Source organism: Diceros bicornis, chromosome 28 (genome assembly GCF_020826845.1).
Source record: "Diceros bicornis minor isolate mBicDic1 chromosome 28, mDicBic1.mat.cur, whole genome shotgun sequence".
Classification (NCBI taxonomy): domain Eukaryota; kingdom Metazoa; phylum Chordata; class Mammalia; order Perissodactyla; family Rhinocerotidae; genus Diceros; species Diceros bicornis.
In genome coordinates this window covers 16,233,648-16,259,650 of record NC_080767.1, presented here as the reverse complement: position 1 = coordinate 16,259,650, position 26,003 = coordinate 16,233,648, and the positions used below count along the sequence as shown (strand labels likewise).

The 26,003-nt window shown below is 43.1% G+C and overlaps 1 protein-coding gene across 9 annotated transcripts in view; it reads right to left on the bottom strand.

Moving 5' to 3' along the window:
* Window positions 1–26,003, bottom strand: part of ZNF462 (zinc finger protein 462) — a 134,151-nt gene that overhangs the window by 72,919 nt on the left and 35,229 nt on the right. For 7 of the 9 annotated variants that reach the window (XR_009215897.1, XR_009215898.1, XM_058523715.1 and 4 more), the window contains exons 2-5: window positions 9,409–9,658; window positions 3,250–8,858; window positions 2,323–2,487; window positions 483–769 (exon numbers count right to left, since the gene is read on the bottom strand). Coding sequence is in view for 7 of the 9 variants with exons in the window: in XM_058523715.1 (XP_058379698.1) it covers window positions 483–769; window positions 2,323–2,487; window positions 3,250–8,858; window positions 9,409–9,628 (6,281 nt within the window). In the remaining 2 variants the exon portion in view is untranslated. The remainder of the gene's footprint in view (window positions 1–482; window positions 770–2,322; window positions 2,488–3,249; window positions 8,859–9,408; window positions 9,659–26,003) is intronic. The other 2 variants (XM_058523718.1, XM_058523719.1) reach the window with 2 other exon arrangements.

Genomic DNA, 26,003 nt, shown 5'->3' with positions numbered 1-26,003 from the left:
CAAGCACCTCTTTGGCATCCATAAACTTCTTTACCTTTCAAGGTCTTTTAAAAATATCAAGAAAAGATCCCTTGGTTGCATGGGTTAACAGTCCTAATTTTACCTCTTTAGCCACTCAGTTTCCCAAATGGAACTGGACTTCCTCAAATGATGATTAGGTTCTAGATGAATGTTTGACAGATGCACCAGTAAACTCTACTCTCTGGTCTTTCCTTGTGTAAATCATAGCAATACCTCCAAAACTGTCATTTAAAAAATGCCTGGATTTGCCACATTTAATGTCAACCAAACAATCTCCTATTCTTAGCCCCATTTGACAGATGAGGTGACTGAGGCTCAAGGTAACACAGTCAACTAAACAGCAGGTGTGAACCATGAGCAGGGCCTTCTGACTCCTCCAAGCTTCTCCTGCTCTAGCTCAGCTGCCTTCTACTGTTACACCTCCTCCCAGTTACCACTTGTGACCACTCAATAGCACTTACTTGTGCCTGAAAGCAGAAACAAAGGAGCAATACTGGCAGCTGTACTTGTCCTCGCGGGTAAACATGGCCAGGGCCAGATGGCTCCTCTCATGAGAACGCAGCCCCTGCATGGACATCAGGACTCTGTCACATTGACTACAATGGTATCCCCCCGGCCGGGTTTCATCCTCCAACATTCCATCAAGCAAGCAGTGTTCACCATCCACCCGGTCCACCAGGGCGCCACTGGCATCTTTGGCTGCTTCCAATCCATCCAGGAACAAGTGGGAAGGGTCTTCAGCCTCCTGCTAAGAGAACCACACACACACACATGCCCCACCAACAAAATAAATATCCATCATCATTGCCACAGCTTTCCTCCTCTCCCTTCACTCTCCCAAACTCATCAGCATTTCCTGTTACAGCTTCCTCCCCTGCCTCTCTGGCTCCCCCTAGAGGGAGGGCAAACCTGACAGCCTTTCTTCATGCAGTGGTGGTGATTTGAGGGCAACAGATGCCGACACAGGTTGCTACTGCCTAGGAAATGCGAGAGAGGGGCTCTACCACTTTGAAAACAGTTCACTCACTTATCTCCCATCTTAAATAGAAAACGCACATTGTGAGCCTAAACTGACATAAAGCAGGGTTAGGGTTATGGCTCAGGGAAAAGAAAGGAAGGAAACAAGAGAAAAAAATCATAGTAGTTTGGGCATTTAGGAGCCTTGGGCCATCCTTGGGAAATGAAGCAAAGTGAAAGATCTTGCCCTTTGCCACCCACGCTCATCCTCACCCCGCAGTGACTTCACTCCTTGACTCGAGGTTGCTCTACGATCAGTTCCAAAAATTAACGAGCAGCCTAGTTTTAAGTCACTCCTGTTTTGAGGTAGCTCCTTGGATTACTGATTAAACACGAAGGGTCGCTCTGTCTCCCTCGAGGAATTCCAGGAAGCAAGCCTGGGACACACTGCAGTGGCGTGGAGGAAGCTGACACCACCACCGCCCCTGGGTGCCACTGCTCTGCCAACAGCAGGAAGGCTTCGGTCTTCACTGAGGAAAAGCAGAAGCTTTACCTCCATGCCACCCTGGCATGATCAAGATCAAGAAGAGCAGATGACAAAAATACATTCACGTATCCAGAAAGAGCAGAGCCCTGAACTTCTCTGTTCAAAAATAAGCGCTTGGCAATATCCCGGAAGGCAGGATGGCAGCTTGGTTATTGAAACAGCGGCTGCTATTAGGATTACAATGTTCAAAATAAGTGGTCTAACGAAGGTGGGGGGAAGAGGGAAGGCACTTGTCAGCAACATATGGGGAGAGGGGATGGAGGAGACAAATCAGGTCAATGGGCTCTCAGGGCCACCCGGGACTTGTAGACTTTTAGTTTTAATGTTTCTTATGCTCCTCAAAGGACCCAGGATAAGAAGTAAGAGATTCTCCTGGGCTCTGTGCACCGACAGCCAAGTGAGAACAGGAAGAGGTCAGGCAAGGGAGCAGCAGCAGCAGAACACATGGGAACAGAACCTGCTTGATCCCTCTCAAGAGCTCAGGCAACACCTAATGGCACTAAATGCAGCACAGTAGGGCGACCCGAGCCTCCTGTACCGAGAGGCCCGGATCTTCCGTTTCCACCAAACTATCCGCGTGGAAGGGAAGCAGATCGAAACGCGACCAGGTCGAAACACGAAAGATGAGGGAGGTCCAACCTGCAAAGAAATCAAAACACGCCAGACCAATCCAAGCACACCCAGGAATGCCCACCTTCTGGGATGCCCTTACCTGAGCTGCTTCGAGCAACGGGGTTAACAAGGAACGCGCATCGCTCACACACGAGAACGCTCATCCAGACCTTCCCGGTTCTCACCTTCACGGCGGCTGACACGGCCGGGACACTGCCGTACTGGACGTGTTTCCGGAGGTGATTACAGATGGCTCGGAGCGTCGGGTGCACTTCCACACAGAACTTACACTTGTAGCCCACCACCTTCCTCTCCTTGATCTTTGGCACCTCTTCTAAGTGACCAAAAGGCTGGTAAAATACAGTGGTAGCCATCAGTACTCCGAGCCCTCCCTCAATTGCCGGCATTTATTCTTGTAGCTTACTAGCAGATTTTATTTTAAAGCAGATTAGCAGGTTAAAAACCAAAGGAGAGCTATGTGAGTGTTTTTACATAATGAATTCGTCAGAGTCGTGGCACACTGCCTACGAGGCAAAGTCTCTGGAACCCAAATACGTTACAACTTGTGAGTAGAGAAGATCTCTGTGTAGAAGCCTCATCGTCACTGCCACCAAGGTATCTGGTTTGCAAACCCATTTCAACTACGAAGGCGAAACGTTGCACAGCTATGCCATTAGCGAACTTCTTGACCAAAACAACATCTACTCCTTGAGATGTTAGGTTCCTGTAGCAGACACTGCAGACCAAGGCATGGCTGAGGAGCTCTAATGATACCAAGAGGCCGCCCACAGCTGCCTTAGGAAAGAGCGAGCGTTGTCGTGTAACTAGGTCTCAGACAAGGCTACTTGGCAGAAGGAAATACAGAGAAACCACCCAACCCTCCCCTGGGGAGCCTTGGGAGGAGTGAGCGGGAGGGGAACAGGACCGTGGAGAAGGGTGAGCACAGAATGGGGGATAATCAAGCTCGAAATGTGTAATTGACTTATTGAGCTCTCTGGCAAGCTAAGTCACTAGGAAGCTTGTAGCAGAGTTTGGCTGGCAACGAAGAAGTGCATGTGGGCATCAGTGATGAGAGGCCTCCTGGGGGAAGGGAAATCAAAACATATCCTTACCCTCTCTTGTTTGAAATCTGCAAAAGCACCATCTGCATATTTCTGCTTGCTCAAAAGCTGTTTCCTCCTCTCCTGACGTTTGGCACGCTTCTGGAATTCCTCATTGTGAATGTTCAAGTGTGAGGTCAGCTCAGCGGTGCTCTGCAGTTTGCTATCACAGTGCTTACACTGGTAGGCGGAGTTCTGCAAGCGGGGGCCGTTGCTCAGGATGATGAAGTCCCTCTTCAGGTCCCGACTGTGGTGGTCGGTATAATGCATGCACAGCAGCTCCGCCGTGCTGAACGAGAGCCTGAAGCATTTGATGCAGCGGAATGGGAGCCACTCGATTTCGTGAGCTTCGCCTCCCTCCACCTCGGCTTTCTCAAAGCTGCCTCTCTCCTCCTCCTCCACCAGCATCTGCTTCTCATGCTCGTCGGCGTAGACGGCGGTGAAGTAGCCCCCCAGCTTGCTGGCGTGCTGCTTCTTTGGGAACACCCCCGGGTGGCGCTTCATGTAATGGGACACGATGCCCTTCTTGCTGAAGGACTGGAAGGAGCACAGCGAGCACTTCTTCTTCTCCACTGCCCGCCGGAGTTCCTCGCTGAGCTGCGGAGAGTCGTCCTTGGGCGGGGACGGGATGATCACCTTGTTGGGTTTGTCGCTGATGGTCCTGGAGGCTGCCAGGCAGTGGGTGTAATATGCGTCGATGTCGTGGCGCTTCTGGTAGTGGGCCGCCAGCCCTTTGCGGATGGGGTTGGTGTAGGCACACAGGGCACACTTGAAGAGGTTGTTCTTGCCCTCCGGCTGGGCTCGGACGTTGTTGTGCTTGATGCGGTAGTGCCTGGCGATCCCCTTCCTCGTGGAGCAGAAGTACTTACAGAGCTGGCACCGGAACACAGTGTGGGAGACCAGGTGCGAGGTAGAGAAGTGAGAAGTGGACAAGGGCTCCTCTCCCACCTCCTCCTCGGTGATGGAGACTTGGGAGGGACTCACTTCAGTGGTTATCTCGGGCTCGAGGGAGATGGGCAGCTTCGGGGGTGACTGGGAAAAGACATCAAATTCAGGCTGATTGTGATACTTCTCATAGTGGATCTTGAGCTTCTCCAAAGTGCCATGCGTGTACGGACACAGTTTGCAGCGGTAGGCGCCGTAGCCTTGCTTGAAGATCCGGCTCGTCTCCTCCACGTCATTCTGGGTGATGTCGGCAGATTGCTCCACGTCATGCACAAAGTCCTCTGCGGTCACCTTGATGGACGGGTGTCGCTTCTGGTAGTGGGTCAGGACGCCGTGGATGCGGGTGTTGATGTACGGGCAATGCCTGCATTTGTAGACGGCACCTGGGTTGATGTCGATGTCCTGGGCAAAGTCAGCAGCCTTCACTTTCATGCCTGGGTGCTTCTTCCCATAATGGGTAAGAAGGCCATGCAAGTTGTTATACTCAGACTGGCACACCGTGCACTGGTACGGGGTGGAGGATATGGCGGGGTTGGTGGCAGCTAGCTGGATGCTTTTCTCTGGGGAAAGTCTTGCATCCTCTGGGCATTCAGCTTCCTGCTCGGGGAGGGGCGTGGGCATACTGTTCTCACAATTCAAAGGGCCCACCAACTCTTCAGCTAAAGGGAGGGGATTCTCAATAGCATCTTTCTCCTTGATGATATCCAGCAGCACCGACTCATCACCATTCATGGCCCAGGGGTGGAATGCTTGGTAGTGATTGGTGATGTCCCAGATGGAGATGGCTTCAAAAACACAGTCTCTGCATCTGTACGTTTTGGCTTCAGCTGGCATGGTGAGAGAGGGAGGGGAGGGGTCTGGCCCAGCCCAGAGTTTGGTGGCCATGTAAGTATAGTCAACGTAATGTTCTGGATGCCTCCTTTGGTAATGTAGGAGCAAACCACTGGGCTCCGTGTGGGAATAGATGCACCACTCGCAGTGGTAGCCAGCTTCTATCAAGCCATCTAGAAACGCCCATCGCATGATGGACGTGACTGTGGCCTTCAGGGCAGGGTGGTCTTTCTTGATATGCTTCCTCAGTGCATAAAAGTAGGGGGAGGTATAGGAACACTGCCTACATTTGAGGGCTCGGAGTTTAGTCTTGTCTCGCTCCACATTAGAGGGGGGGACAAGCAAGCAACTGGCAGGCTTCTTCTGGTTACGGTCACAGAGGCTTCGGATGGTGGCCGTGTGCTGCCGGATCACGTCTGCGTTGGCCTTGAAGTCCCGGTGCTTCTTCTGATAATGAATGAGTACGCCTTTGACCGTCCGGTTCCCGTAATCACAGTGCTGGCAAAAAAACATCTCATTCTCCACAGGAGGGCCATCTCTCTCAGAGCTGCTTCGGTTCAGCTGTTGCATGGGGCCGGGTGGCCGGGGGGAGCCTTGGAGCCCCTCGACCCCTCTCATCATTGCAGCTGTGGGAGGAGCCTGTCTGATATATTTGGCAGTAACCTTTATTTCTGGGTGTCTTTTCTGGTAGTGGACAAGCACTCCCACAACTGACCGATTGCTGTAGGAACAGTGCTTGCAGTAGTAGAGCTCAGTACTGAGGTCTGGTGGCGGGGGTGGTGGGGGGGGTGGGGAACCCATGTTGGACATTTTGGGAGACATTGGAGCACCCACCTCAAATGATAATTGAGAAAGGGCAGAGCCCCTGTCCACAGACACCATTCGCATGGTTTTCTGGATCCTAAAGTAGGAAGCCTTTTCTTCCGGGTGTTTCTTCTGATAATGAACCAGGACAGAATGCATATTGGGGCTCGCGAACGAGCAAACGTCACAATCGTAAACGACAACGGTGTTAACCGAGGGGTCCTTCTGGTTTTCACATTCTGGAGTAAAGGTCTTGGAAGGAGTGTTTTTATTAAACGTCGCTGGCATACCGCCACCACGAGCCACGGGAGTGGAAGTCGCCATGTTCTTGGGAGCCGAATTCAGAATCTCCCTCAGTGTCTGGGATTCTGTGCTCAGTCCTTCCTGCTGCTCCACGACATAGCTTGAAAATATCATTGCGTTGTTAATCTTAACCGTGGGATGCATTCTTTGGTAATGGGGCATCAGGCTTCTAACATTCGGGCTCGTGTAGGAACAAAACCGACACCGGTAGATCAGGTCCGAATGGTCAAAGTTGAGTACATTCATGGCTTCTGGGTGGTGTTCACCATAATGCTGCTGCAGATCCTCAAAGTTAGTGTAATCGATGTAGCATTCCAGGCACCTGTACACCGCACTGTGATCGTTGGGGTCCAAGATGTACCTAAAGCTGAATTTAATGTACGGGTGCATTCGTTGGTAGTGGGTGCTGACACTCCGGGCAGATTTGTTGTTAAAGTCACAGTGTTTGCAATAGTAAAGCCTTCCAGAGTCACTAAAGTCTGTATTTTCATTATTGTGCTCAGTTCCGTAGATAGGAGTCTGGGTGTTCAGCAGAGCGGTACTGGAAACTTGGTGATCTTTCATGTTGGTTGAGGAGCCGTAATAATCCTCTTCATCTTCAGAAAGGGTGAGCTCAATCTCAGCCCCATTGGTGGCGTTGTAATCGTGGGTGACATTTCTGAAGTTGGGCTCCTTCTGGGACTCACTGGCGTCTCTGGCCCAAATCTGTTGGGCTGAAAAGGAAGTGGGCACCTCCATGACTGGCTCTGCTGGCTCTTCTTCCCTGTCCAGCTCCACCTCTATCTCCACTTCATTGTCTTCCTCTTCCTCCTCGTCATCCTCGACATTGATCACCGCATCTTCCTGCTGTTTGGTTCGGTTAATCTTGCTCTGCAGGTTACTTGCTATCTCGTCTATCCTAGTTCTCTTCTTCACGGGCGATAAATCGAGAGGAAAGTCATTAGCGAGCTTCCTAGAGGCCTTAGCTACAAAATTGTTCTTGGAGGACAACCCAAGAATTGAGGTCTGACTTTTCTTCACAGTGTTGCTGGAAGAGGGGTGGCTGTCTGTCTCACTTTCCAATGATAGGCTTGAGGGCTGCCCCTCGAATTTTGGCAAGTTGTCGCAGAACGAGTGTTTGTGCTGCTGATGGACTCTTAGCCCTTTCAGAGTCGTGGTGGAGTAATTACACATGGTGCATTTGTACGGGTGCAGGGGTGGGGCTTGCACGGGCGGCTGCGGCTGCTGCGTCGCTGGTGGCTGGGGCTGGGGTGGCACCTGATGTGGTGGCTGTAGCTGCGGCGGCTGCGGCTGGGATGAAGGTGGTGGTGGTGGCGGTGGTGGTGGCGGCGGCTGTTGCTGCTGCAAGGGATCCAGCATGACACCTGCCTTCCTACCGTTGATGCTTGAGCTCTCGTAAGACACTACACCTTCATTCAGTGAGGAAGAAAGGCTTTCACTCTGGGAATTCACAGCATCCCAATCTGACGTGTTACCCGTGTGACACTGTTTGTGAGCCCCGAGTTTTAATGAGCTCTTGCAAGTAAACGGACATTCGTCACATTTGTAGACAGCTGTCTTTCCAGATAAGTGGATGTTTTCTATGTGACGGGAGATGCTACGCCGATGCATGGTGAGGAAAGGACAAAAGGGGCACTGGAACCGATTCATGAATCTTCTAAACGGAATCCCCTTGGTCTCCAATAATTTGTTGCCATCTGAGCCCATCAGCTGCTCTGCAGACATGCCTGCTGTCTGGTGATCCATAGCATTTAAACCATTCTCACTGTCTATTTCATTTAACTCTTCATCAGAACTAGAGTCATTCAGCATGCTGTTCGTTTCCAGGTCGGCAGAAGAATTGGTCATGTCAGCTATTCCATAACGGGATCTCTCTGCCAAGTTAACAAGGCCAGAATTGTGAGGTGACTTCGGCTTCATCGGAGGGTAAGACATGGGTGAAAACTTGGAAGCTGAAGAAGAATTGGGTCTCATGATGGAGTTACTGATGGAGCCCCTGAAGTTGGAGACGTTTGCGTTGGGTATCTCCCGGCTTGCAGCATTCATGGACAGATAAGTGGAGTTGGAAGTGGGGCTGGGGGAACTCTTGTTCTGCACGTCAGGTAGATTAGTCCCTTCTTGTTGCTGTCTGAGACTGGAAAGGATCTTGACCATACTGCGGTGTTTCTTCATCATGTGGTCACACCAGCGTTCTCGGCGAGGGGTCTGGTAGCTGCACCACTCACAGCAGAAGTTGCCTCGAGACTTGGTCAAAGGCTTGACCATAGATTCTAAGATGCTGCGCTCCACGACCTCTGCTGGCAGTTCCTTGCAGGGGTCCTGTAGGGACACGGGTGGGACCACTGGGTCGGGCAGCGGAGCAGGGGCAGGCGGGGGAGCAGTGGTCTCCTTCAAATTGTTCTTGTGATACATCTTCTGATGCTTAATTATTCTTGCTCTCCTTGGTGACTTGTATGTGCAAAACTGGCAAGAGAAGACCTTTCCAAACCCCTCGTGCATCATGATATTATAATTTAAGGATCCTGGAACAGGGGGTCCTGCCGAACTCCCTTCAGCTTGAGCTCCGTGGACCTTTCTAGTGTGTTCTATGAGGAGGTTTTTTGACCTGAAGTAGCGTACACAGAACTTGCATTGAAAAAACTTGCTTGTTGGTTTGGGATTAGGGGCAATATGCTGACTGTAATATCCTGGACTGTGGCCATAGTAACTGCCAGTCCCCAATGCAGTTGCATTTTGACCTAAAGAGAAAGCATAAGGTAAGTGGGAAGAAAAAAGCAAAGCAAAAGAGAATTGAGAGATTCAATCATGCAAATCAATTTTTCTTTTCAATTATTCTTCATTAATAAACATCACATTCAAAAGGCCTAGCAGCTCAAGATGAGGCCCTGAAGAGTATTAACTAAGCATTAATGAACATACACATATTGCTTCTCACGGACGAAGATGCAGTGTACAGCTTTAGGTACAATACTCTCCTCATCTCCACAAATGTGCCATGTAGCTATAAAAACCCAAGTTTCACAAACTGCAATATTCATTCTAGAACTTTCCGAGACACTACCCTGTTCTCCAAATTAAAACAAAACTAGGAGACATAAGGAAGCTGAGAGGACAATTACCTGGGACACTCGAGAAGAGAAGAAACACAATGCCCAAACCACAAAAATGGCTCACAAAGAACAAGAAATTCTGTAGAAGCTGTGTATATCAAAAACCATGACTACAGGCTAAGAATAGATTTGACAGCAATGAAATATATCAGATATGCTGAATTTAGTATACATTTACCTGATAAATCCTCTGCAATCGCAAATTCATCTTTTATAGAAGAAAACTCCACCTCTGTCTGATTACTGGCATTCATGGACCCCGATCGCGGCTCGTTAGCGTTGTCTTCAGCAACATCAGTTGGCTGCAGAAATGCCGTGTGGACATCCTGAATGTGCGCCTTGAGATCTTCATAAGATGGGGCTCTGAAATCACAGCCATCACATTGAAGCACCTCCATGATCTGGGTCTACCCTCTCACATTAGGAACCTGTGGCAGAAGTCAGAACAAAACATCTTAAGGAATGCACTCATTGCACACCCCAAGCTGACGGGGCTACAAGTCCATTAATGGAAAAAATTCCAAGATCGGCAGATTTTTCTTACTGAACACTGCCAGTTGGAACACTGGTCAAAGAAAGGCAATCAGACATAATAGGGATGATGTCCTTGACTTCATCAGTCAAAGAAGGAAAAAAACCCAGATAAACTTTTTCTGGCTTGATATAAATATATCTTCAAATGCCATTTGTGGAGGAAATCCTTAATATTTCAAAAGTTTTAGTAGTTTCTGAATTTGACTGAATTTAAATTTCTTGGTAAGTTAATATTGACTTTGATTCTGGTTTGGACCCATTTTCTTTTCGAATTAGAACTTTCTTAGAAGTAAAGAAGATACCTCTACAGAAGAAAAGACAAATTTCAATCTTCATTACCTGTTTAATATTATAACATTAATGTTTTATCACCAAATGGTAAAATAGTATTAAATTTTAGAGTGGCAGTAGGGAGAGCTTTTATTGTACCTTTTTTAATTCCAATATCTTAAGTGATTGGGGTACATCTCTTTCCTCCTTCCCCCAAACAGTTTAGTTAGGTTTTTTTTTCATGAGCTAAATGGTGATTTGCTTTTTACTACCTACCAATTATAACCTAACAGCTTCTCCAATTTAATTAGGTCATAAAATATTTCTCACGAGATTCTCAAACAACCAACTTTAGATGACAATCCAGTTTCTAGTTTAAAGTTACACCTTGGTGCCTCAATTTACATTAAGGCAACAGAAATGTGCCGTTTTGAAGAAGGGATTCTAAGCCATGATTTAATTTTTTCCCACTTCTCTCCTTTACAAACGTCAAGTGTATACTTGGACACAACAACTGTGAACCTGTATAGCACAAAGCAAAACTTGCCCAGCTACCTTCATTCTGCTATTTACTATGTGGCTGAAATATAAAGCTAGCTTCACATTAACTCAATGGAGAGTCCCACCATTAAGAAGTTAAAAATGTATTAGAAAGTGCAGTCCTTCCTATCTTAACATCTATCCTGAGTTGAGATACCCAGTTATTATCTTAATGAGTGAGTTACTTCATTGAGCTCACCGCAAACTCTACCAAGTCATTGGAATCTAGAACCAGATGTCTAAGAACTAAAGCTGTGGCCAAATCTTTCTCTACTTTTATTGTAGAGCAACTTTCTATACTTTTATTGTAAAAGATAAATTATTTCTGCAGGAGGAACAAAGTCTAGTGATAAGTCAATGTAGTGAAAGGGACCATTGCAGGAGGATTTTCCATGAAAGAACGCTCCTGCTGATAGCCTGCTAAAATAACTTCTGGCAAGTTCAGCTCTGGACAGGCTGAGCTGGCAGAGCGAGACGCAGATATTTACCTCCTCTGCTTTCACCCAGCAATTTATCCGTTTTCAATAAACATTGAACTGTGCACCAGAGTCTTTTCAGCTAACTAAGTCTCAATATTCCAGATACACAAGCTTTTATGTCTAAGCACCAACCCAAATTGTGTGGCAGAGCTTGCTATCAGCTCTGGATCAAATTACAGCAGTCACTGAGGCCCCACCCCACTTCTCCTTTCGCACAGTCCATTAGACCTGAAAACAAATTTTTCCATGGTGCAGACGACTCCTGCATTTAGAACACTTCACAGAAAAAAGCAGATCATCCAGTATGCACTCCCATCCCCCTAGCTTAGTCCTTTCATCTCAGCCAAACAAGCCACAGCTCTGCTGAATGTGTTTATCACACTTTCAAGAGATATGAGCTTCTGCGTCACCGAAGCTTTAAGACTCACTAAGCTGCCCTAGTCCTCTGAGCTTTAGGAGCAGCCATTTTAGCTCAGAGCTTCTCCTCCGTGCACAACATGGCTTCTCTGGGATTCTGCTAGGCTGACAATCAGAAGTGAACAGTAGAAGAGCAGGCTGGGCTCCTCTTATGCTCTTCTCCCAACAAAGAATGAACTGTTTTCATTTCTTTCCGAAAAGCTGCACCTTTCTGCTCCTCAAATGTCATTCACCAAGATCTCCGAAGGTTCTTTTATCCCATGATTGATATGCTTGTTCCTTAGTCCCAGCACAGCACTGGTTATTGCAGGACGATCCTGGACCAGACCCTGTTCTACAGCAGGATTTGGGGGTGCGGTGGGGGGACCTCCAGAATGCCTTGGCTTCTTGGGAGTTGTCCTTCCACACACAGAAGACATACCATCCGACTCTGCTTGCCAGATTCCAAAGTCTAATGACCTTTGTTAATCACCAGCCAGTCTGTCTGCATCAGCAGACCCTGCCAACAGACACACCCTTCAACACAAAGGCTGTAGCTATTCCTTTTAAAAGAGGTTCTCTGAAAGCTCCATTGTGTAGCCGAGAGGAAAACAAAATCTCTTCCCTTCAAAACTTCAAGCCTTTAGAAATAATGCAACAAAAGCCTTTCTGCTGTGTGTCTTTTGGAAAGTTTGAGCCTGGTTTGCACAACATCAACAAAAATGATGGTTCTGCACCAGGAAAGCAGGGCACCTTCAGCATGAAGTCATCCACCCAGAGACGAAATTCACCTCTCTATGCAGTTCTCTAATATCTTGATGACTTCCGAAGCTGTTATGAAAGATTCTAACTTCTCTGGATGCAAACACAAACCAACAGTCCCCTTGTTCTGCTCCAAAGGAGATTAAAGGGTGATGAGATCAGAAAAAAAAAGCCACTGATTTGGAAAAAGAAGAGATGATGAAAGTGATTACCTAATGGGTTCTAGCTTTAATGTTGTTGCTATCTCTACCTCAAAAATAGCTCAGAGCCTTAGAAGAGGTTAATCTCCAGGCTGCTGAGAGAACCAGCGCCAGGTACAGCTGAATGGCCTTCAATTTCACATCTGCACCAAGTACTGAAATGAGGATGTAGCCTCCTTTGAAAGCCATTTTGCCTTTGTGTACACATTTCTCCTGAAGACGCTGACAGAAGAAAACAGAAATTGCCAGCATGGCCTAAACAATCAAAGAAACAGAAACTTGATGTGTTTATGAGACTGAGGATGTACACATGCGCAAGAAGCGAAAGGAGGAGGAGAAGGGAATAGAAGAGAGACAATGAAAACTGGTCCTGAGGATGACCCGTCCATCAACCAGAGTATGTTTTCACAGCAGATGGTAATCCTCTGAGAAACCAATGACGACGAGAAAAAAGATGAGAAGTGAGCTCTGCCTGTCTGACTGCTTCATGAACCCAGAAAGAGCAGCGACCCCGAACAGCTAACTAGACACCGATCTGCTACAAAATTATGATTTCAACTTAAAAGCCTTGATCACATATCTACTTACTCCATTTGAAAATATGGTGATAATGAGATTAGCAATATTTTTATTCTCACTGACCAAATTAGCAAAATCAAAAGCAGAAGAGGAAGCTTCTGAATTAACTAAAAAGAAATGCTAACACGAAACCCCTAGACCATTCTAACCATTCATTACTCTTCTGTACTGCTTACTGTCGGTTGTTGGTTTGTTGACTTTACATTTATAGTTTGAGGATTTCAAAATGTGGGGTTTTGATGGGAAACCCCAAACCCAATTTTCCATATCTGACAAACTCTTGAAGACATATTTAAAGAAAATCCAGAGATCTTGTTAAAGATTTGAAATATACACATGAGAATGGAGAAAGGGAAAATGGACTCAGGCTGCTCTTTCTCAATCTGAAGAATACCAATTGTAATTTATACCGTCTGCCCACCCACTTCCTGTGCTCAGAATTCCAGGGATCTTTCAGCCTCAGCTTTCCTCCTGGGAAGATGCATCGTGTGTGCTTCCAACTCACTGCCCAGCCATAACAGGAGACGGGGAGGCGCCGCTGATGTTTCACAGCCTTCTCATAATCCTGCCACCATCAACCCTCACACAGGTCAGCTTGGCAAGCAGCGTTCTTTAAGCTGGCATGGCCCAGGAGCATAAACGTGGTCTTCAGAATCTCAACTGTCTCCAGAAAGTGTCCAAATTAAAACGTGCAGGCCTCGCCTGGATCTAACCTGTTCTCTGCCTGAAGGACTGCAAACCAGCGATGAAGCTGTGAAGTAACATAGCCACAGGGATTCAACAGCAACTAATTATAACCTTCAAAGCCTGGGAGAAATAGAACCAGAAACACCATAAGGTGCTTTTCCTCTGTCCACTCCAGAAACCTACTTTCACTTCTAAGACACTGAACTCCCCAGTTCTCCTGAATCACAATACTAATAAGAAGTTTTAGTTAGCAGCTGTTGTTTATGCTTTTCTTATTGTCCTTTTCTATGGATGGAAAAACCAGTGATTCGAGGACAGCTATTGGAATGCATACACTTTGGAATCGTCCAGCTAGAAAAACAGAAAAATCAGGAACCTAAAGATCATTCTGCAAATGTATTTGCAGATGGGAAACTGTTGATACGACGGGGTCAAAGAGCTATGGGGTGTGTTGGGAGGTTAACATTTCTAATTGCAAGCCCCAGAACCATGGTTTGGGAGGAAGGAAGAATTTTCATGCTTATAATGAAAAACGAGGGGGAAAAAATCATTAATCCACTTGCGAATGGGGGTTGCTCCTCTTGGCAACAAGGGGTGTTTTATGTCGCTACTTATCCTTTACTCTTTTCAAAGGTTGAAGTGGGAGTTCTAATAATTTAAAAATCATTTAAAGCATCTTTCCAAATAGGACTGGACTGAGAAATTGAGGTGAAATCTCCATTCAGGAACAGAGATAGTAGTTATGGAATCAAACTTACAAATGCATATACATATGAAATAATTAATTTTCTTGATTTAATTTGAATTCAGATATGAGCACGTGCCCTCCAAATTTAACAAGCTCTCTGTTAGAGCAGAATCAGTCCCCTTCTCAATAAGTACAAATGACATATGTACTATTCCCATGTAATAATTTAAAAAAAATAAACCAGCAAAATTAACCAACAAAGAACTTCCAACAACAAGCTACCTCCATCAATCCCACAACATTTGGTACTACTATAGATGCTGGCTCACCATGTGGTGTCTTCAAATGTCCTATCAAATGTTTATACTGTTTGCTACATGATCTAAGCAGTTCTGTGTACTCTTGGCAATTCACCACACTAATGAAAGGTTTAACATATCAGGGAGGATAAATAATTAAGGAATTCAGAAGGGAGACACAGCTGTTCTTCAAAACCAAATTTTCAGAAGAGAAAGGATTAATTTGCAATCACATATGTAACCCCCAATATGAGACTGAATTTAAATAGTAGCAGAGAAATACCACGAGACCTTGAGTCTTGCCAATGCATGTGGCCTCTGTTCTATGTGGTCGGCCTGGTCTATCTGTGGGACCTTGTATGTAAGCACAAAGTCTGAAGCAGGCAATCTTCAGATTAATAAACCAGGCACCTTCTGGCCAAGGATGCTAGTCTTCAGGTGATCTCTTATTTTAGTTTTGTTTTCCTCCATAAAGTTTCCAAGTTTTACAGAGCATGCTGGAGTAATATTTCATAACAGATACCTTTGGGATCATCATTAAAATGAGATGGGCATCTAGGGATATAATCCAAGGGACTAAAAGAATGTCAGATATGTAAATAAGAAGCAATTCCGGCTGAGTGACCTGTTATGAAAGCAGGTAGTGAGTGTCTAACACAGACAGAGACAGTACATACCTTCTGGAGAATTCATGCATTCCTTTGCGATGATATAAGGCTAATTGAGGCCAACAGGCCAATAGGCAGTCTGCCAGCTCCCCTGTCCTTAGAAAAGGAAGCGTGTGATTTGAACAAGGAGATAAAAGAGGAGAGAAGGGACTAGAAAAGAAAGGGAGGAAGCAGGATGGTATCTCAGCAGCTTTAGACTTCATTGTCTGCGGGGGGAACCTGAAGTTCACTAGATAATTCTAATTCTGAGAAGTGTCCTAACAACATTCTCCTTGAGAAAGAAAACAAAACAAAACGAAGACGCCTCCTCACACTAAAATTCTCAAAACGCAACCATGACAAATGAGATCGCAGCTCATCTTGTTCTTTCCGATGACGGAAAGCCATTCTTGGTGTCGAATGAATTCTTTGAAATGTCATGGGCCATCAGGAAGTTCCCTGGAAACATTGAAGCCATTCTTGCCTTAGCATTTAGAACGAGGGGTAACTGAGGTCTCTCCTCTCCAGCCAAACCTCACCCAAACGGCAGAGACGGAAAATCACGGTGTTCCTTTACAGACTCTTCAGAATGCCGGCTGGGTTTCTACAGACACTTTCACACTACAAGAACTCTCATTATAAAAATTGTAAAATTAAAGGGAAGTTGTAGATATGCTGCTGGGTCTTCATTACAGGACTGATTAAGACGCAGAGTAAGCAGAAGCTACTGGAAAAGTCATCTTCCACATCCTGAAAGACCAACCATGCCTCGAGTACCTCCGCTTTGGGTTTGAGAGCTTGACTGACCTCAGGCCTTGGGCATCTCTTCATGGCCATAACTGTTCCTGGCACAGAAGTTCTGGCCAAGCACACAAAGGCTAAATTCCACACTTTCAGTGAATGAATCCAGAAACCATTGTAACAACTTACTTTGCTCTCTATTACCATTCCAAAAAAAAAACCCAACAATGTATGGTTGTCGATTTGTGGAGAAAGAAAGTTTTGCTAGAAGAACTGCTTGTATCTGGGAAAAGCCCACAAAAATCTCAATCTAATCCCTCTGAGACCTGCTCATTGCCTTGTGCTCATGCTTTGCTCAGAAAATTCAGACAAGTCACTTCCTTTAGATGAGAATTGTCCCGAGTCTGCCTACAGCACAGAAGGCCCTGAGCCAAGCAATGCAATGACCTTTCCAGACTAATTCTTCTATCTGACGAAACTGATTACACAAGCCTGGCACCTGGGTCTGTCTGTCTGTCCGGCTGTCTCTCTCCAAACCATGGTTTCATCTAACTCTGCTGTCAGGATGAAAACCCTAAGCAGACTGCATTCAGGAAAGGTAAACAATAGCTGGGTTTGTGTAGATCACGAACATCTTCAAGCCCTCCTACCCAAGGAGATTGTGATTTTTTTTCTCCTCTTGGCCTCCACCTATAGCAGGAGCAATAGAAGGCTGTCCTTCCTCCTGATTAAACCAACCAACTGAGCCATTCAGATCCATTGGTTTTCTCACCCCTGTTTCAGTAAATTAACAGAATCTTATAATAGGAAAAACAAAGTATGTGTCTATGTATGGAATTGACAGATACTCAAGAATTAGGAATTTTTAAAAAAATGATAGCTAAGGAATTTCTTTTCTCTAGCAATCTCCAATATACTTTCACCAAGTATGTTTGTGCTGCACCCCAAGAACTTCTAAGCAGAAAGTTGAGACATTTGTCTGTCGACACAACGGTAGAATCTATCACCATGTGAAAACACCAGAATGCTCAGGTATTTGGCCAAGCCCCACATTCCATAAATCCTTAATAATAAATCTCACTTTTGCCCAACAAACTTAGATTTTTCAGTTTATTCACTATTGGGCTGCTCTAAAAAAATGACAAGGATACAGAAATGCATATCCAGCAAGTAAAAGAATGTGTTCCCAGCAAGTGTGATGACTCTGCCTGCCATCTTCACCTTGAGCAAGTCTTTCGAGGCCTTTACTTGGATCATTTTGTTAAATAAAGAGATTAGATTATGATGTTCAATCTTTTTGTACAAAGGGCATGTTTTACAAGATTTCCTTCTCATATTTTGAAAGATTTTTTTCCAACTTAATTCTTTCCCTTACTTTTTATTATTATTCAGAGACAAATAAATGGCCAGTTTTGTATGGCTGACTCATCATCATGGAAGCCTGAGCTCAGAGGTTCTCTCCTCCAAGGGGCTTTCCCTGCCAACTCCATCTAACATTTGCCCACCCTCTCCACCGCCATGAAATTAAGCCCCCATCCACAACCCTGACCACACTCAACTTTCTCTCTACCATGTTATGCTGCTTTAATTCCTTCACTATTGACATGATACCTGTCTGCTTATGGTCTGTCTCCCTCTGTGAGAACATAAGCACCTGAGAGCAGGTCATGCATGTCAACTCACATTGGTATCTTCAGCACTGGGGGCAGTTCACACAATGGGTACTCAGCAAATGTGTTGAATGAATGAAGGAATGAATGAACCAGAGCTTCTGAACGATAGGATTCCAATCAAACATAAAAAGATTGGTCATGAGAGTTAGATTCTTCTACTGACCCTATGTTATCACAGAGCAGGGGTTCCAACCAGGGGCGATTCTGACCCTCACCCTGATCCCAGCCTAGGGATATCTGACAGTATCTGGAGACATTTTTGGTTATCAAAGCTGGAGGGGGGTGCAACTGGGTGGAGGCCATGGATGCTGCTAAACAGTCTACAAGGCACAAGACCGCTCTCACAACAAAGAATGATCAGGTCCAAAATGTCAATAGTGTGGAGATTGGAAACCCTGTCACAGTGGTCTCGAGGTATTTTCAGTCTCTGCATACAAGCTACCTGCCTTTAAATGCCTTTCATGGGGTCCTGGCTGCAGAATCTCTGCACTAGATGATCAGCAAGTTGTCTCCCAGCTCAAAGATTTTACGATTCTATGGTTCTAAATGATCTCAGTAGCCTTCATGTCATATGATTTCACGAGTTTTTAGTTTTACTTTTCTGATTTGGGTATTTTACTAAAAATTCTTCAAGAAAAATCCAAGATTAAGGCATGTGACCGGTCCATTCTTCTTTAGTGAGAAGGCCCTTGCACTTTTGATGATCCTGTGGGCTTGGTGGGGCATTAAAATGGTCAAGTTCTACACTTAGCATGTGGCCTCCAACTAAAATTTCTGTGAAAAATACGATGCACATTTTTTCCTCTCCAATACATAAAATCATCTTCTCTCCAAATGATGGGGCCCCAGGCTACTCAAAATCACTCTTCAGTGCACCAGTTATGTGTTCCTTTTGATTCCTAAATCCCCAGGGCCCAGCACAGGTCTGGCCCTGATGCAATTTGTGGTATGAATGAGTGTACGCATGCCTGCTTTCCAGGAGAAAATTACCCAGTGGTACCAACTCAAACTAAACGTTTAGGAACCTAAGCAATTCCAGAGAGCCTCCGAGACCAGAAAAATAAACCAAAACTTAGCACTATATGACACTCCCCTCACTACCACTCGTGAAGCTCATGAAGCCACAATCTCAGTGATGAGCTGACTACTGGGATACTAGGAATTCTAAGTGCCACTTGTCCTTGATATTTGAGTAAGTGGCCATCTTCCTTTTCCTTATCATCCTTGGGGAAGGTGCCCCGGCCGCATCCTTCCACCCACATATTTATAACACTTCTAAGCTACCCTAAACTGATGTGGCATGTGGAATCATCACCTGAGGCTACCCTTGAGACTATTTGATTGCCTTCCCTCCATAAAAATCTTTTAATTCTTGTTTGCAAAGATTCTGGAAAGTCTGAGGAACAATTCTTCCCTATAGCTCAAAACCATATAAACATTTTCAGTGGAGGGAAGTATAACAAAATTAGGTAGGAGCAGAGTTTTTTCTCTTTCCCTTCTTTGAAAAATACTGAAACAATATATTACTCGTGCCTTCTTTAAATCAAAGAGAAGAATTCAGTCTAAGAGTTAATTATCTACAGGCTCATAAATGTCCACTAGAGAGGAGATCTTAAATACAACATAATGCAACCTGGTCCTCTATCTTCATTTGTCAGACAGTGAAACTAAAGTCTTGAGGAAAAAAACCAGCCCAAGGCTTCCAGAACACAAACTCTCTGAAGCCAGAAAAATAAAATCTTTTGAATTCCATAATTTGAGAAAGGAAATAAGCAGTAAAGACACTCTATAAACGTTATTCAGTTCATTAACAGCTTTTCACACTTAAAGTCCATGTCCCATATATTCTCACTAACAAGAGTCTTTCTTCACTGGGGAGGCAGATTCCAGAATAACCCCCAGTGTCTCCTCTGCTCTGAATTCTACACTCAGGAGAGTAACTGCAAAGCTACAAAATCCACTGTCTGCAGTTTGCCTGCTCAAAGATCTTCTTAGGCATGCAAGCAGTGTGTTCATACTTTGGAAACACATTTGGAAGACTGAAAGTTGCTGACAAAGGTATACACAGAAGAACAAGAGCTATAACACTGAATTATCTTTCTTCAGAATCCAACCTCATGGAATCAGAACAAGGTTATGGACTAGCTTTATGCCTGCCAAATCTACCCCAGGAGAAACATCGTCTTGTTTCTTATGGAAAATGTGCACTGCCAACAAAGTCACTGAAGAGGCCGGCTGAATGAGCCTTAGGGGTATCTGGAAAGATCAGGGTCAGTTCATTTAAACAGAAAAGAGAAGAGCAGTCAATCCTACAAACACCTGGCAACAAGCCGGTCTTCTTGTGGCCCAGCTAGTGAATGGCTCAGACCAGTAATTCCAGAATATTGTTGATACTGAATTTCACTTCAAATTATATATTGTGTTCTGAAACCAACCACAACTTGGAATATTTTACCATAATTACTAATATATTTATTTATTTATATATTTATTTATCCTTTCTTTATCTATATTCCCAGTAGATATCTATATCCATTTGTTGGATATAAAAAAAGCTATATGTATCAGAAAGGCTGGGAATTATCTTTAACTTTTTAAATATTCTCCACCAGGGTCTCTCATGAAAGGGTCCCTTATCATAATGAAGAGGATGGCTTAGAAATCAAGATGCTAGGCTCTCCATGGTGGTTCATGTTTTTCCTCTCTGTAGAAGACTTTTACCTACATTTTGAAGGTCCAAGTAATCTCCATCCTTTAAGACATTGGTTCTTAAAGAGGGATCCCTAGACCAGCAGCATCAGCATCACCCAAGAACTCACTAGAAATGCAAATTCTCACGTTCCACTCCAGACTCCAGGAATCAGAAACTCTGGGGGTGGGGCCCAGCAATCTATATTTTAACAAGCCCTCATGGTGATTCTGATGCCGGCTCAAGTTTTAAGATCAAGCTCAAATCTTTCTTCCTATATTTAACAGTCCCCGAGACCACCAGCCGGAATGGTGAGTCCCCTTCTCCGTCACACTGGGAACCCTACTTGTAAGCGCTGTTGATTGAATGAATATGATAATAGCTATGCAGTCTTTAAAGAGCCTAGGAGAGGATTAATGTTTGCAAATATTTCACGTCTTATTTAGCAATTAATGGGAAAATACTAAGATGCAGAAGCCAGCATCAGAAGCTAATAAGAGCACACTTGTAAAAGACAGAGTTACTGTCTTTGAGAGAGTGAATATTGCAGCCAATGCAATGCTGAAACTGATATTCATCTCCCTCGAAAATTTCAGAACGGTTCGTGACATGGTGTCCTTGATATTTCTAAAGCAGGAAGTGGCAATCCACAAAGGAAGGAATTGGAGTATTTTATCCAGAAAGTACCAAGAGTTGGGTAAATCCTCAGGATCCTAGACTCTTCCATGACAGGAGGCTTTTGTGATAAACAAAATCTTATTAGAAAACACCTCCAAACTCGAAGTGGTTATTTGATTATCACACTAAAGCTATAGTACAGAGCTAAATCCACAGTAAGAATCAACATATGAAAACACAGATGTGCTTGGAAACCCCTCAAAAGAAGGATATGTGCTTTAAGGTAACCGAGGGACTTCCAGAAAAAAATGGTGGCTAATTGTCTCAAACTGCAAACAAAGGCTTGGCTGAAGAAAAAGAAAGAGGAAAATATAAACAAAGCAAAAAAAAGTTTGGCCACACCAAACCAGTAGACCTATGAGGCCCTCAAATCAAAAGCAGGACTTAAAACTTAGAATCATGGGGCCAACTTGGTGGTTAAGTTTGGTGCGCTCCACTTCGGTAGCCCAAGGTTCACAGGCGCTGATGCCAGGCATGGACCTACACCACTCATCAAGCCATGCTGTGGCGGCAACCCACATACAAAATAGAGGAAGGTTGCCACAAATGTTAACTCAGGGCTGGTCTTCCTCAAGCGAAAAAAAAACACCTTAGAATCACAGAGTTTAGAGATAAAATTCATCAGCTGTGTCTTGCCCAGGACAGTAACCAGGACCGTTGTAGATTGCTGAAGGGCTAGAGAAGACAAACAAGCAATCAAGACTCAAACTCAGGTTAATTAATTCTGAAAGCAGAATTAAGCAGGATTTAAGGAGGAGATTTAAAGAGACGGTACCAGCTGAAGACTACCATAAACAACTGGATAAAAGACATTTGGAGGCCAAGAGAATGTTCTGATAGTTATGTCCTAATCAAAGATAAGCTAGAAAAAAATGAACTGAGGGGGAAAAAAAGGTGAAAGAAAGAAACAAGGCATGGAAAAGACCAATGAACAATCTATTTTGAAAGAACAGGGCACAGAAGAAAATTATATACAACAATTAGCAGAAATACTATAAAAGAAGAGATCAAAGATAAGATGATAAGACATCCAAATGAGATGAAAGAGGAGCTGGCAGTTGCAGAAAGAAACTGAGGACAAAAATAATATCATTGCAGAACCAATGAATAAATTAAAGTAATAAGAGGTAAAATCCACAAACCAAAAACAAAGCTGATGATGTGGAAAACAGTCTTCAAAAAACCACACAAAATGCAGAGGAAAAGGACAAGTAGATGAAAGCGAGTGGAGAAGATGACAGATAAGAAGGTCTGAAAACAGAGATCCAACATACAGATAAAAGGTATTCTAGACGCAGACAGCAAAACAAAACAGAGCAAAACAAATAGGCTCAAATCCAGGATAGAAAATAATTTCGTTGAAATAAAGGAGTATTGATGTTCCAGGAAAAAGTAACAGAGAACCATCAAAATTGAGACAGCTCGGTAAAGTTATAGAATTTCAAGGATAAATACTGAATTCTACAAAATCAAGATATTTAAAAATTAATCAATTACAGGGGAAAAAGGCAGGCAGCTTCTGACTTTTTCTCAGTAACATTCAATGACAGAAAGCAGTGAAGGGATGTGTACAGAGGCCTGAGAAAGAGAGACCAAGATCCGAGTATTTAGTTCCCAACCAAGTTACCAAACATGTATTAAAGTATTAAAAACGTATTTTCTAATGAGCATAGTCAGAGAATGCAGCACCTACTAACTCTTTTTCAGAATCTACTCATCCAACCAAGAGAAGATTCAAATTCAAGATCTCAAGAATAGGCAATTTAGTGGTAAACAGAGGATGTGAGCACTGAATCCATTCACATTTAGAACCAAGATGGAATATTTATAATAACTGCAAAACAAAATTATAATCCCTTTATGCAATAATTATAATAATAATAAATTATTTCATATAATAATAGCAATAAAATAATACAGAATTAGGAAAAAATCCTTAAACATGATAACAAAAATAAAGAGATATTGGTGAAGAGGCATTGGAGAATAAATATAAATGGGAGAATAGACTCATCTTTCAGAGCAGGACATAAATAAATTCTCAATATTGCTTCTTTCTGAAGTTAATAAATCCCCAAATGGAGGTATAAAGCACATTAATTAAAGTTAAAATTTTAATTAGTAGTAAAAGTAAAAACAGACTATATAGCTTTTAATTTTTTTAATCAAAAGAAACACAAACTATGTAGTAAAAGAGGACAAAGAAAATTGCACAGAAATATATAAGCAAGTGCAAAAAATTAATTAGAACCAAGTATATATGTTATATCAATAATGTGAACTGGACAACAACTCCTATGGGAAATATCCCCGGAGGAAATTCAAAAACAAACTCTAATTGCATTTTGTCTACAAGAGACACATAGAGCATAACGACACAGAAAGTTTGAAAGTAACAATGTGGTTGAAGACATATCAAGAAAAGGAAAGTAAGGATCATGATTAATATTATTCATGGTTCAAATCAAGATAAAAAAGCTGTAAGAAGCAGAAAATATCCACACATGTAAATGAAAATAAATTATAATTTGAATAGTTTAAAGATGAACACTTAATAATGTAAAAAAGTACAATCCACAATGAAGATTAATCATGAACACTTATGCCTCCCCTAACATCACCAAATAGATAAAGAAAAAAAGATACCAACAGATACAAAAAAAAAAATAGACATAAGCATTTAACAGATTAAATCGAGAAAGACGACTAAGGATAGAACTAATAGAATTAAGAGACACATTTCAAATTCTATATCCTGGAAACAGAAAACACATTTTCATTTCAGGCAACTGTGAGACATTTGCAAAGGTTTTCAAATGGCCGTGGATGTGTACAAGAGTCTATAATAATGCTGGAATTAAGAGGTAATAAATTACAAATAGCAGCCCATCGTTCCCACTTGCAACAAAACTAGGGGGAAAAGGAAACAAAAAATTCCAAACACCTGGAAATTTTTTTTTTAACAGTCTCCTAAACAATTTCTGGGATAGCTGAAAATAAAAACTCAACTGTAGAATCTGACTTTAAAAATGTTATGTATATAAAATGTGTAATTTGGTAAAAGCTGTACTTGGAGGAAATTTCATAGCTCTATGAAAGTTACAAATCAAGAAATAATACTACTAAGTGAATTAAACATCTAACTCAAGTAAGAAGAAAAAGGAAGAAAAGTGGAAGAAAGGATTTAATTAAGATAAAGATAGAAAATCAGGAATGGAAAAAACAATAAAACTGACCAAGTAACCACTTATTTTTTAAAAATATAATACTGTATAAAATTAAATAAAAACCACTATCTAACCTAATAAGAAAAAAGGAGGGGAGGAACACAAATATAGAAAATGAAGGATAAGAAGCAGAAAATATCCACAAATGTAAAGGAAAATTAATTATAAGTTAAAAATTACTACATACAACTCATTGTAATATTCGTAAACCTAAATGGATTAGGTGATTGTTTAGAAACACAGACATTACCAAAATTAATCCAAGAAGAAACCATTCCAAAGGAAGACTGGGAAATAGTCAAAGAGCCAACCCAACTACAAAAGAGTCTTCAAAGAAGCAGTAAATCAGATGCTTTTTAAATTGGTCCAAAGCAAACAAGTTTCACCAATGTATCAGCAAATACATTGTAGTGTAACGTATATACCAAAGCTTACTCGAAAACAATAAATGATAATAATAAGGATAATAATAAAAGCAGACCAATGCACTTATAAATATTGCAGCAAAAATTCAAAATAAAATCCAGGTGCACATTAAAGGAATATCACTCCACGATCAAGTGGGATTAACTGAAGGAAGGTGGTATTTCAATACGAGAAACTCTATACTCCATTATATTAAGTCGTCAGAGGAGAAAAAAACAATTTGATCAGTACGGAAGAGGTTGGACAGCATTTGGTGAAATTCAAGATCCATGTCTAACAAAAATGTTTTAGCAAGATAATGTATGTATAACTGTATATAATTCAGCATCATGCTTGATGATAAAACATAGAAAAATCCAAAAACCAGACAAGGATTATCATGATTACTTAGCATTGTTGTGGAAATCCCAGCCAATGCATTTATACAAGAAAATAAAGTAAGAGAAATAACAATTGGAAAAGAGATAAAGTTTCCAAAATTTACAAATAAGGTAAATTACCTGTGTGTGGGCCTCTGTGAACAACACTTTCACTTTCTACTTAATGATTTAAAATTTTTTCAACAAGAGTTTATTTTTAACATTTAAAACAATCATCAAATGTAACGCGCTGGAGTAATCTGGCAAGGTATTGGTTATCAATGGCTTTATTACTTCACTGTTACTAAGAATGTTGACTCTTCCGCTAACCCTGCCATTCCTTTTTCTACCCTGTTTGGGACTCTTTAATGACTCCTTAAATCAATAATCTCAGATGATCCATATCCAGTGATTTTAGGAACTCCAGCCTTAAGGTCATAAAAGATAATTTTTAATTGATTATATCCAAATATAATCAATTCTCAAGCAACAAGTTGCTCTACGCATGCATTTAAAAGTCTTGTAGTTTTGTGAAAAGGAAAGCTATACTCTATCTCCTCCTTAAAGGAATTTAAGCAGGTGGAGGAAAAATTGTGAGAATGAGCCCCTGAAATCCCACTGTCTTTCCCTCAGAACCATCTAGAAAAATCTCAACCTTGGGTCTGTCTAAATCAGTGTTTTCTTCCAACTTCTCCTTCCCCACCCTCAGACCGGTGTCCCTGCAAATTCACGGTTTCAATTCTACCCCGTAGCCTGTCTTCCTTTCTTCACTGTGTCTAACTAAGAGGAAGGGGTTTCCTTCTTCCGTCTGTCTTTCCCTTTCTCGTCCCCACAGGTACCCATCCTTTCCCTCTTCTCCCGCCACAATGGAAGGCCTGCTCCACTCCCCGTCATCCAAG